The sequence below is a fragment of the Netta rufina genome (assembly GCF_964035555.1).
Source record: "Netta rufina genome assembly, chromosome: 15".
NCBI lineage: Eukaryota > Metazoa > Chordata > Aves > Anseriformes > Anatidae > Netta > Netta rufina.
This window is the reverse complement of record NC_140138.1, coordinates 6,493,480-6,506,210: the sequence shown is the minus strand read 5'-3', so window position 1 is coordinate 6,506,210 and position 12,731 is coordinate 6,493,480. Positions and strand designations below refer to the sequence as shown.

At 41.1% G+C, this 12,731-nt stretch overlaps 1 protein-coding gene across 5 annotated transcripts in view; it reads right to left on the bottom strand.

The window, feature by feature from the left end:
• Window positions 1-12,731, bottom strand: part of CLUAP1 (clusterin associated protein 1) — a 71,758-nt gene that overhangs the window by 56,139 nt on the left and 2,888 nt on the right. For all 5 annotated transcript variants that reach the window (XM_084295843.1, XM_084295844.1, XM_084295841.1 and 2 more), the window contains 2 exons: window positions 8,469-8,648; window positions 7,335-7,430 (listed from right to left, as the gene is read on the bottom strand). In XM_084295843.1, the coding sequence (XP_084151969.1) occupies window positions 7,335-7,430; window positions 8,469-8,648 (276 nt within the window). The remainder of the gene's footprint in view (window positions 1-7,334; window positions 7,431-8,468; window positions 8,649-12,731) is intronic.

The following is a 12,731-nucleotide window of genomic DNA, read 5'->3' as shown; positions in this document are numbered from 1 at the left end:
AGGGGCAGGCAGCAAACTGCAACAGAGCAAGCAGGGGGAGGCAGGGGAGAGGGACGTTTTAATCAAGAAGCAGGGAATGAAGAGATCCAGTTAAATGTCTTTAGTGGCATCTCTTTATGTTGTAACTAATGCCATTTCAGTTCCGCAGCTGGATCTGAATGCTTTTGGCTCTTCTGAGAGTTTAATTCAAGCATGTCACAAACTGAAGTCAGCAAAGAGATTCTTGATGGCTTCCATCAATTTTGGAATAAGCTTATACCGTGTGCATACAGAACAATAACACTCGTACCAACACCCTGTACTTCAAAATATATCCTCTGCAGACTTGGAAACACTGTCTGGCTGTTAAAAGCTTTGATCTACAAAATTACAGAAATTACTTTATTTACACAAGAGAATCCACAGGGACTAAATGGTTTGTTCAAGGTCGCAGACTGAGTAAGAGCCAAGAGGAGTGTGAGAATACTGACCCAGGGCACTGCCCATCCTCAGCACAAGCAAAGTACATCAAGAGAGAGATGATTTTCACCTTTCTTCAGTTGTACATGGCCTGGAGTTAATTAAGAGGTAAATAAAATGAAAACAACCTTGAGAAGGTCAGAAATCTTTACGCCTGCCACCAGCACAGAGGCAGTTTTATTTTGGAATTTTTTTTTGCTTCATTATCTTACTGTGTCTAATAAGTCAGCAAGCCTAAGCAAGGCAGCTACTTGACAGGCTCCTGCTAACATGTCCACGGGATCTCTGGCAGATGCAAAGTGGCAGCCTCTCCGAGACAGTCAGCTTCACCCACGTGTTATAAATAGCCGTGATTTTTTTCCTTTTGGACGTTCAACGTATGACAATTCAGGAGCATTCTTCCTCGGTTGATCACAATTGACCTTGAAAGTCATTACTGCTTTATCCTAAAGAATTTTTTGGGTCACCTCATCAGCCCTCCCTCCCAGTAAAGGCTCATCTTACCATCTTCCCCACGAACGACCTGTCAGTAACCAGCTGTTACACGACACAGAAGACCACTGGCTTTTCTAAGGTCTCTGGGCCATTTACAAGCCCGCAGCAGTTAGCTGTGTGGGTCCAGAGTCAGCCGACCCACGTGAAAACTGAACTGAATGCACAGTGAAGTGGTGCTGAATTTTGCCTGAGCACCAACATTAATTACTCTGGTGCTTTTCTTGATTTGGGGCTTGCCAAGCTTGATCACAGCATGGGTGAGTTTCTACTTCTACTTCTTTTGGTCCTCCTAAGCATAGAAAATACTGTATGCAGAGAGAGAGAGAGAGAGAGAAAGAGGGATAGAGAGAGGGAGAAATATAAATCAAATCCCTCCATCCCCACCCCAAACTCAAACCAGCCCCCACATTCCCTCATCTGGGTGGGGAGGGAGTGCTAGGAAATGAGAACTCAGTGTCTAGTTACTCTTCCAAAGCTGGATATAAATACTCTGAAAATTAAGGCCACATAGTCATGCAATGCAGAGGAAGTCCCACTGGCAGTAAAGGAGACAATGAAGATAAATACATGCATCTCCGTGCACAGAATTTGCTTTTCAGCCAGGGAACTCACTGTGTTGCACCAGAACTCATTCATCAGCCCCACTACAGCCCTACCATATATCAAGATTACAACGATTCCACGCATGAAGAAACAATTACTGAGCGCTAGGAACCAGCATATTTAAAAACAGGCTCTACGAACTCCAACTTTCAGATTTCTATACTTGGACCAGTAAGACTGGAAACTGCAAACTATCTGCAAATATAAGGGCTAAATCCATTTTCAAACAAGAAGTCTGTCCCTCCCCCAGCGCACTGCCACAGGACACCAACCTATGCTGTGCTCACCAACAGCTGTTCTTGAAACACGGCATCCTGGCAGCTTCAGTGGACTCCAGCACTGCACTCCAAAGATCCCTGGTGAAGCACAGCTTTCCATCTCTCTCCCTCTTAGTGCTCAACTGTGCCAAGTCGCCCCCCCAGCTGGAACAGGGCAAAGGCAGCGCCTGCACCTCTCCCCAACCACACCTCGCACCCCACAGCCCAATGCACGAGGTGGGAGAGCAGGAAAGGAAATGTCCTGACCTGTTTACAGGGCTGGAACCCAGCAGCTTCTCCTCACATTTTGGCTTTCTGCTGCTGTAGGGCTGTTTATCAGGAAATGCCTTCCCGTTCTGCTCCAATATAAAATCCGATTTCTTATTTAAACCAAAAAGGACATCTGTGATTTTCATCTGATGAGATAAGCATAGCTTTTAGTTAAGATTCTGACCAGAAAACCTACCAACAGCACCCTGGGCTGAATTAAGCAAATGAGTGCCTGTAGGTTTTGCTTCCACCAGTATTCTTTAATTAAAGGTTTGAGTGATGTTTATTGGTTGTGGGGTCTTTTGTTGTTTGAACATTATAGATTAATTCTAAAAGCAGTTTACAAATCAGAAATTCAATGAGGAAATCATGGATTTATAAAGGCATGACAAAGGCACAGCACCACATTTCCATGAACACAAATACTCTTTCAAATTAATACAGATGCATTTCCATCAATACGTACCTACGACACATCTGATATAAACTTTCCCTTAATAAGCCCTCCCTTTCTCTAGCTGAAATTTGTTTTCATTCAAAAAGTAATTTACAAAAGTGGCCCATTACTTGGATCAATAAGGTTTATCTTATGCATAAGGATTTTCTACATAGCTTCTATACAAATTATGTGCAAAAAAGAGCTCCAATAAAGAAAGCGAAGGTTGTGACACATTATAGTCAACGTTTCTACAGGAAATAAAAGCGAGTTTTACTTCACTTTTCCCAGTGATCTTTCCCCAAAAGGTGCTTTGACAATGAAAACAGATCTATTCAACCCATTGATGACAAATGCTGGCATTTCTTTTACAGTTACAGGAAAATGAAGCAGTCTTTGCTTAGGATAGAAACAAGATCCTCAGCTTAACTAAGCCTAGGCAGCAAGATCCTCCAATTAGGCATTTGGAGATGGATGAATTGGAAGGGAAGGAAGAGGGAGCTCAGGAAAAGTAAAACCACCGTGTTCTCAAATTCATTAAAACAATATCACAACTGTCGATGCATTTTAATATATGCAACAGGTTTCAGGACATAAAACGTAATTAACAAATAAACCATACGGTTCTCCTACTGCCCTTCAGTAGCGCGGTCTCTCCTCCAGCGCAATTTATCGTGTGCGTTACTTAGCCAAGCAATGTCAAAAGAAAATAAGCAATGGAAATCAATAATCAACACATTAAAAAAAAAAAATACTAAAAGTAACCTTAGATTAATGGCAGCTAATTTGATATGTACAGACAAAGCTCTAGCTCTCCCCATGAAGGCAGAATTCCCAGCACTTCTCCTGCCCACCTAGAAGGGGGTGGGAAGGGCAGGCACAGGATCTCACCCCTCACCGAGTCTGTGAAGAATCCAGGGAGATGGTGTGAAATGATGACGGGCGATTCCTTACTGCCCTCAACACTGGCTGTTTGGAATTAACTGCAACTCCACTGACTTCCATAGGCACTATCAGACTTCATGGCAATGGTAGAAAACAGCAGCATTTGGCTCTCTGCCTCTCACTTGATGAGTTCATTTCATACTCAAGTGAGCTCATGTAGCCCAATTATTTTAAAATATTTGGGAGGAAAAATTAGGACGATGAAATCATCTACAGGTAACCATACATCCCTCTTTTTCCCCCAGAGACATCCTCCCTCCCTGCCATAAACTTTGGGTAGTAAAACCCTGCAGCCCTGAGGATTCTGCTCCCCCAGCTGGGATAGCCTGCAGCGAGGCTGGAGCTGCTCCTGCCAGGAATTTGAGGCACAGGAAAGCTCTCAAGCTCAGCATTGCTGGGCAGCACATCAAATGTCTTACACCACACGCACTCAGGTGTTCAGATCTGTGATTGCAGGATCACCTGGTGCACCCAGCCAAGACCTTTGACCAAGGGGTGCACCAGCAGGTGAAAGGGGAAAGCCACCTCACCGAGCTGCAGGTGTCTCGTTTGTGCCATCCACACTGAGTTCCCTTTATACTCATCTGAAACATGCATGCATGCAGTGCAGTTCTGCTGCTCCAACATACACGTGAACTTTGGGGGTCACAAATCACACCCTGGGCTCCACTGCTGAAACGTGTAGGTTACCACCAACTAGAAAGGAAGCAAGGGCATTTATTTACAGAGGCTCACGGTGGAAACAGGACCAAAGTCATGAAGTCTCAAGGCAGAGAAGTTCTACAGGAATTCAAAGTGCAAAATCTGTGGTGCCAACAGCTTTAAAAGGTCTCATGACACAGCTGCATCACACGCAGTGAAGCTGGGCAGTATCCTGCATCCCAGCAGGACAGGTGGCTGAGGCAGACGCTGCTGGCTTTCCCTGGGATGGACTGCATTGATGTGCACACCCCACAGCACCACCAAACAGCACAATGGAGCAGTGAGCCAGTGACCCAGCTGCACATTCAGCTGAATTCCAGCTTCAGGGTAAGATATATCCCCCACCTATACGTTATTTCTGGATTCCCCTTTTCCACCTGCTTCCTAAAGTACAGGGCGAGGGTCTCAGGTTCTGTCACAAAGATCTCAGTACCTGCCAAAAGGAAGGTTATCACTCCTGAATCGAATCCCGGCTGTAATTATTCACAACTGTATTGCAGATTCCATCAGAAAAGCCCAAGACAACACTCCCCATATTATTAGTTAAGCTTCACAGAGGAAGAGAAATGTATTATATCTACTTTACAAAGAGGTAAACTGAAGTGACCCCAGTACCAGTTTGAGGGTAAAAGTTTTGCTTTGTAACTCTTGAAAAGATAGAAACGACAAGAGCCAGGGGAATTCTCTTCTATTTAGTCTCACTTCACCCTATGTTTTCTAAGCTCTCCCAAAGCTGCTGTGCTGGCCTCCACCGTCTCTCCAAACAAGAGGCATGACAGTGCCAAAAGCCATAAAACTGCCCAGCACTTCGGTCATTTCCCGGTATAAGTGACCTGTAAACTACTCAGAACAACACATTCAGTTCAGCTAATTTTTAGAATACATTTTCTGGTGCACGGGCTGGAAATAATTTTTACAGAATCTAAACTGCAATTTTGTAAAAAATGGCAGCAACAGGTGTCAAGTCATAAACTTTCTATTACTAACTGAAAGCAAGTTCTTCATCCCTTCCTACCAACTTATAGGTTCTTTATATGATTAAATACATTTTCCATAAAAAAGAAGTCCCAATTAAAAACCAACCACCGTGAAAGTGGTTGCTTTTCCCATACCCATTTTACAATATTTATTCAACAGAACAGAACACGAAGACACAGTCCTCAGGGAAGACCATATCCATTGTGCTCCCATACACAGCCCTAGACATATTCCAGGCATGGATCAGTTCCAAAGAGGCCATGGCTACAACTGCCTTTTGTCCCTTCCTCTTTCTAAGATGTTGCAAGTGCTCAGAGTCCCCATTTAAAATAAACAAACAACAAGCCAAGTACTCACCATCACCATGCTAGCAGTCTTTGTAGAAGAAAACAAAGCCATGAAGTAAAAAAATAACTCTGCTTATAATTAAAACAGACAAACTTGACAAACTCCACCAGAAAACTGCTTATTGCAACCTCATAGCTTTTTAACCTGAACATTATTTGCTTTGCTAAATGCTTAAATCTCAAACTCATCACACAATTACATACCAAACTTGGCATTTAACACACAAGCCAATTTATTTTTTTTCCTCCAGTTTTAACAAATCACTCAGAAGGCTGGAACCAGTATCAAAGGAAAAGGAACAGAGCAAGAAAGTTTCTTTGTTGCTCTCCAGGTACTCACTGCACTGGCACAGTGTCATGTTGTGCTTTAAAGATACAAACTTGTAGCTAATGAGACAGAAGCAAAGGTCATCTTTCCTAGTACAGGATTTCTTAAAGATAAATTCTGTCTGTCAAACCTTTTTGCAAAATCCAAACTGGTTACCTCTGCAAGATTAGTTAGACCCAGCTTGTGCACTTGGTCATTACACCACAAGAAATATACGCTCTCTACAGTATATAATAAATCCCATCCTTTTACAAATTGCACCTTTAAACAGACTACATTTGAAGGTCTCTTAATGGGTGCAATGAGAAGTGGCTGCGATGAAGCACTTACCCATCTCTTGATTTTTCATTTCACGCTTTCAGCACTCTGCACTTGTGTAAGTCCCTATTTTAAGGCCCAGTTCTAAAGTCAGTTGGACTCCAAAAAGCCTTGATTTAAAGTGATTAAACAATGACCAATTTCAAAGCAATGCTTAAGAACTTTTTAAAAATGCTGACTTACACTGACCTACACTTGACTTTTCAGCTGAGCTCTAAGAGATGCTGTACACAGGAAAAAAACACTTTAATGCTCTAAATCAAACATTAGCACATTAGGCAGTATTCACGTGAAAATTATTTCAAAGCCAGCAAATTAAGCAAAAAGTAGAAGATGAGGAGTGACTGATTAACTGTTTTGTAAGGCTTGTGTACATTGAATTAAACTGGTTATCACTTCTCTCTCCCTTCTAAGATACTAACATCTTTCACACAGCTGTACACTATGCTAATGTATCTAACAGAAAAGAAAACACTCCGCAGGTAACCTTCCCTGTACATCATCCATCCTTTGAAACACTTGCACTCCATCAAACAAGGACCTGGAAGCATTAGTTGCCTACTGCTCTTACAGGATGCACTTCCCACAGCTCAGATAGTACAAATCTGAAGATTTCCAAAGACAATACTAGAATATTCCAGGCTTCCCTTCCTTAAATGCCTGTTATCAGCAAACAAATGATCTACAGCATTACAGACAGAAGCATTAAATAAAATATTGAAAGACTTATTGGCAAAGTGTTTGATGACACTTGCATGACTTCATGCAATAGCTTAGTTGTAAAATCACAAGCTAAAGAATATGTACCCTGCAGGCTTGTGGGGCTTTCAATTACTGTAACAGAAATAATGAGCCTTGCACTTGGATAACTAAAGGCATTAATCATTTATCTTTCAGAACACATTCATCACCGCTGCTAAAACATACACATGAAGTCAATATTCCCAAATAGTTCTTCAGAGACTATTCCAGTTTTCTTCTGAAGAGAAAGTGCCAAACTGTTCTCTCAGTTTGATCGCAATCCAGATGTTAATATGAGCAGGAAGAAAATGCAAACTTTCTGACCCAATCCTACAAATAATAGGATATTCATTTTAGATGCAGCTGTTAAAAACAGCTACATACTTCTTCCACCTTTTTTCCTTTGCAGCACCCAGCAAAGGAAAGTTCTTATACACTCTCCAGGGTTTACTTACCCTTAGCTCAACTTCTTTGCCAAGTAAGTCATACAGACTTGCTCCTTTGGAGGTGATTTCAGAAGCAAGCTGTCTAGCTGCCTTCAAGTCAGCAATCTGGAAAGAGAGCAACAGCATTCATTGGCAAAAGAGAATCCACAATATCACACAGAAGATCCACAGATTTTTCCCGTTTTATGTTAAAAATGTACGGGAGGCCAGCACAGAGGCTGAATCTCTCCTGTAGCACTGAAGTTCCCCACTGGGATCACAGTGAGCCTGTCTCTTGGCTTTAAAGTGGTCTAGATTAGCCTCCGTTTACACATCAGTAAAACCTCAGACACCTCAGGCCAACAAAAAACACTCCCCAAAACTGACTCTGCCGGTTGTTGGTTCATGTGCTGCCCAGGGCAAAGGGAAATACCTTTTTCTACATGCAAAAGTAAAAAGTGCATATAGTAGAAGGTACATGGCTAGCACAGTGCACAGATAGCAAATGCTGATTGTCTAGAAGCGTGTTTTCATGATTTCTTCTAGGTACTTTCTTAGCAGATGTGACAGCACAGCTATAATAGAATCAAAGACTAAGAATATCAGAATATAAAGATGTGCTAAAAGTAACAAAAAAGCAGCAACAAGAACAAGAACTCCTCAGCTTATTCAACACAGTTTTTGTTGGTTGCCTTTTTTTTTTTTTTTTTTTTTTTTTTTTTAAGAAGTATCTAGAGAAGGCATTTACTTTAAGGGCTTGAACAACTTTGATGTCCGTTAGGACGATGGGAAGATTCTCCTTTCACTCAATGCAAATTGGCTCAAAACTCAACTATCAGTCAGTGGTTTGGAAGCTCCTTTGTTGCAATGAGATTAAGAGAGAGAAAACAGCCTTTATTCTGGCCTACTCCAACAGCTCTGCAATTTCAATAGCAATTCAAAACAAAGATAACCAATTTTGTGCCTCTGTTGCCTCTACTTCTGCTTAAGAACACACAACTCAAAAACAAGTCATAGTGTGTAACTTCAGGCACAGAAAGTCTGAGATAAAGACTTATCAACCTCCTGTAGAGAACGTTCTCCACTTCAGTTTCAGCCACAAAGTGTATTTTTTTTTTTCTCCCCCACAGATTAATACAGAACAAGACTACAAGTTTTCCTTACTTTTGAGCCAAGATCAAACTTGAATTTGCTGCTCTCTTCCTCACTCACGTCTGTGCGCTCCACTCCCTTGGTGTTCATAGCACTGTAAAGCACAGAGGTGACTTTCAGCAGTTCCTTCACTGCATAGCCATCTGCCTGGTAAAGCTTCTTCGTGTTCAGCTTTATGTGAGCCTTGGTAGCCTTTGGGAAGAAAGAATTTATCATGTAACAAAGAATAAAATCTTTACCTTTTCACACTTCGCTCTAAAGCTCTTTTTGGGGGGCACCATCTTCTTTATGAGAATAAATCTTCCTGTTTGGAAACAAATTTGCCTCACCATATTGCTGATGTTTATAAAAGAAATCTTTCTGAAATATGCGCACTTTCTGCACGTCAGAACATTTGCAGATAATTACCAGAATAAAAAAAAAAACTCAAACTATCCATTAATTCTTCCCTGTGTGAAGATCAGCAAAAACCCTGTGCACCACTTAAATTCAAATTAAGTTTAAGTGGAATGTAAGTGCTGCCCAGGTCTTGTGATGATGCTGCAGAGAGGTAAATTTCACCCTTAATGAGTTACAAGAATAAGATCAATTATCCTAATTTAACTGTCTTCTCTTCCACCAGTACCTGCAGAATATTTTACTGTTTCTCTCAAATTATTCCCTGCTACAATATTACCGACTTTATTCCCTTGTCTTCCATCTCTGAAAAGTACAGACAGACCAGTAAGGAAAAAAAACACCAAAAACTATAACGTTATCATTTTTTAATTCAAAATAGAAAAAAAAGTGAGCATCATAGAAACTATGCATCTGCTGCAGAAAGGACACAGTTTTCTTGAAATTCCTGACAAGATTACGTTACACATGAACAGCCACAAGGAGCCAGTGCTAAACTCCAGGTCAAACTTTGAGGCACTCTTGCTAATGGCCTGACTAAACAGACAAGCAAATAAAAACTGTTTGCCCTCTAGTTCTACAAATACAAAAGCTAAGTTTTAACTTCAGATCCTCTTATGGATGCCTAGCTGTGCAATACCTTCAGTCTTGGGATACATGACTTGAACACCAAAATAGTTGGTACTAGCTTTGTCTGCTCTACACTGGGCTTCTCCAAATACTTTAATGCAGGAAAGTTTCACGTGAAAATGGAGAGAGGACTGCATCTCAAACCACGGACCTAGCTCCAACTTTTCAGGGAGCAAAGGAAACAAAACAAAGAGCTGTTGATTAATGTTTTTTTCATCTGATTCCGGTCAAGCTTCATGACTTTACAACCAGATTTCTGAACAGTGCTTGCATCTTGCCTCTTTCTTCACAAAGCCACAACGCAGCACAGTGCCTCTACGCTCACTTCCTGCACGCAGGAACACAGCTAAAAGAGAAGTGAAACTTTCCAGAGCAGGTTACTGATGTTGCACACCCTGATCATGAGACTCACAGTACAAAACACTGAAACCGCTTTGGAAAATTTTGGCCAGTGTGACCTCAAATGAACCAACACACAAAGCAGAAAGCCAGATGTGTTCTTCCATCTCTTTGGGTACAAGAAATCTAAAAAACTAGACTGTAGAAACAGTGGGTATTAAATTTTAAGAGAAGTATGCCATTAAATTGGCGGAATCCGTTAAACATCCACTACACAAAGAAGACTAATACACCACATCATGAAGGACATGGTTAGAGACAGGAATTCCAATTTCAGTTCCATTCAACCTCAAGAGAGAAAAATCAATGTCTAGTAAAAGGAAAAAAATGTTTTGCACTCAAAGGCTACTTAGAAAAAAAGAGGAAAAACACACATAAAGCTACATATATTTTTCAGATTGACATAATTGCACTGCCTATTCAAGCAAGCAAACAAACTTCATGTTTGGAAAGCTTGAGATTCGGTCACCTATTTTCTAACAACTCTAAATAGTTGTAAAGTATCATGAAGAATCACTTCCATCTATCCTGAAAATCCAATTATTACAACGCAATAAAAAAGAAATAAAAATTTACTGCAGGAATGGAATCAACAGCCAGAAAGTTTGCTCTACTTTAAAAACCTGCTTCATTATTATCATGGAGCCAAATTGTGGACCCAAGGCAGAGCCTCAGTAAAGACGTTCAGAGAAGTGGGAACGCGAAAGGTTCCTGCCTGACCCACAGAGCAGCACGGCACCGTGTCACTGCCACTGTGCTGCAAGTCCCCTTCTTGGGGGATTAAAGTGGAACTGCAGAAATGCACCAGCCATCTTCCCACAGTGCTGTGTAGGAGGGGATGCTATGCCCTACCACTTAAACCACAGGGTGGTGGGCTCAGTACCTTTGTCCTTGCTTCTCCAAACAGTCTGCATCTTTCCTGTTACACTAAAACTTTCTATCAATCAATTCAGTAATTCAATAAGAGACAACCGCAGGCAGGAAGAATTTACATTCCTATGAGACAGGACAAATGAAACGGATATCCTAATTACATGAGGTCATACGGATCGTTACCCTCCTCCAAATCCCACAAAACCACAAGGTCCCGAATCTGACAACAAACATTAATTCCAACAGTGAGGGCAGTCTCAGGACACAGAGCTATGGACACACCACAAACACAGGGCCTTGCTGTGCAAAGCAACAAGCCCTACAACTTATTTCCTCTACCCCATGGCTCACTACTAACACACTCCTGTGCTCCTAAGAGCTCTCTGCACATTACCAGTACAGCATCCAAAGACAGTCATAGTTCAGGCCCTGAGATCCTTGGTTGGTTTCAGCAGCAATCCCTGTTGCTGACATTTGGCTTTTCTGGAACCCTGACACAGCGGTAAAGCACACAGCCCAAGCCGTACCAAGAGCAGCATTTGTACCTATGCCAGACACAGGTTTCAGTCCTTATAATCAGTTAATTAGCCAAATAATGTGTGATGAAAAAGCAAAAATAGCACAGGGAAGAACCACCAGAACTCCCAGCTGTGTGCTCCAGCCATTCAGTCACAGACCCATAGTCTTTAACCCATCTGGCCCAAGCATTTTGCATTCTTTCTGTACATCAGCACAGTCTCGGTAGTATCTAAACCCAGTAACACAGGGCAATGCATTGTTTGAGTAAAAACACATTTATACTCCTTGTCTGGTAAAAGACAGGAATATTCTGGATATATTTCATGGTGATTAATCCATCCTGATATTCCCTAAGATAAATCTGTCTCTATCACATCTCACCTCTAGCTACAGACACATAAAGCTCCCAGCTACTAGACAAGATAACTGTGGATTCCACAGACGTTGAGTTATTAAGGAAACGTCTACAAGCTTTTCTCATTCTGAAAATGCTGAAGAACTACAATAATCCCCGTATTATTTCTGTAATATCAACTAAGCATAGGATGATTAAAGAAATTTCAATTCATTTCATTTTCTGAATCAAATACTTCTAAAATCTTTAGGGATATCTTCCGTGAAATCAGGTAGTAAAAGGAAAATGTATTAACAACGTTATTAATGACTCCATCTTCTCATTTCAAAACATGCTTGGTTTGGAGGGCAGAAATCCCTCCCAACAAAATATATCTGTTCACTTCATCTTATGATGCTCCAGGACTCAAAAGTACATTCTGGTATGTACAGATGTGAACCATGTTCTGAACAAAGTAAAATTAAGAATCAAGGAAACTTACGGTGGACACCATCACAAATCTGAAGACAAAAGTGATCCTGATTAGAATATCATTTTAATACATTTTAAAAATTCAGAGAAGTTGGATAAGAAATTAATCTTTGGCTCTAGCATAAAGAATTCCACTGTTTATAAACCCATCTGGAAGTTTTAACCACTAAGTTTTTTCCACCTGATTAAAGTTGTGCACAGGTGTGTCATAACAGCAAAGGCTCATGCCACATCAAAGCAACAAGGCTGATGTGAAGGAGCGTGTTCACAGGAGACTACAGAAGTTGATAACCTAATTCAAGTGTGGCTAAGAATAAGGTGGTAAAAGATTGGCTCTGAGAAAAATAAACCTCAGCCCCATCACCGAGAAGGCTCATACAACAGAATGCCAGTGTACAATCCTATAGAGCACATCAGAGGTTATAACTACTCAAGCATACGAAATAATTAGGCATCCAAAGTTAGTAGTAAATAAGACAGAATCTCTTCTGAACCCATTTAAAGAGCTTCACAAATGTTCTATCCACAGCTATATCTTTCACTCTTACTCCCCCCCCCAATATTAAGAGATAAAGGTGAATTTTGTTTTATCATTAGGTGCTTAGATTCCAATTCTGTGAAGTCACAGACAT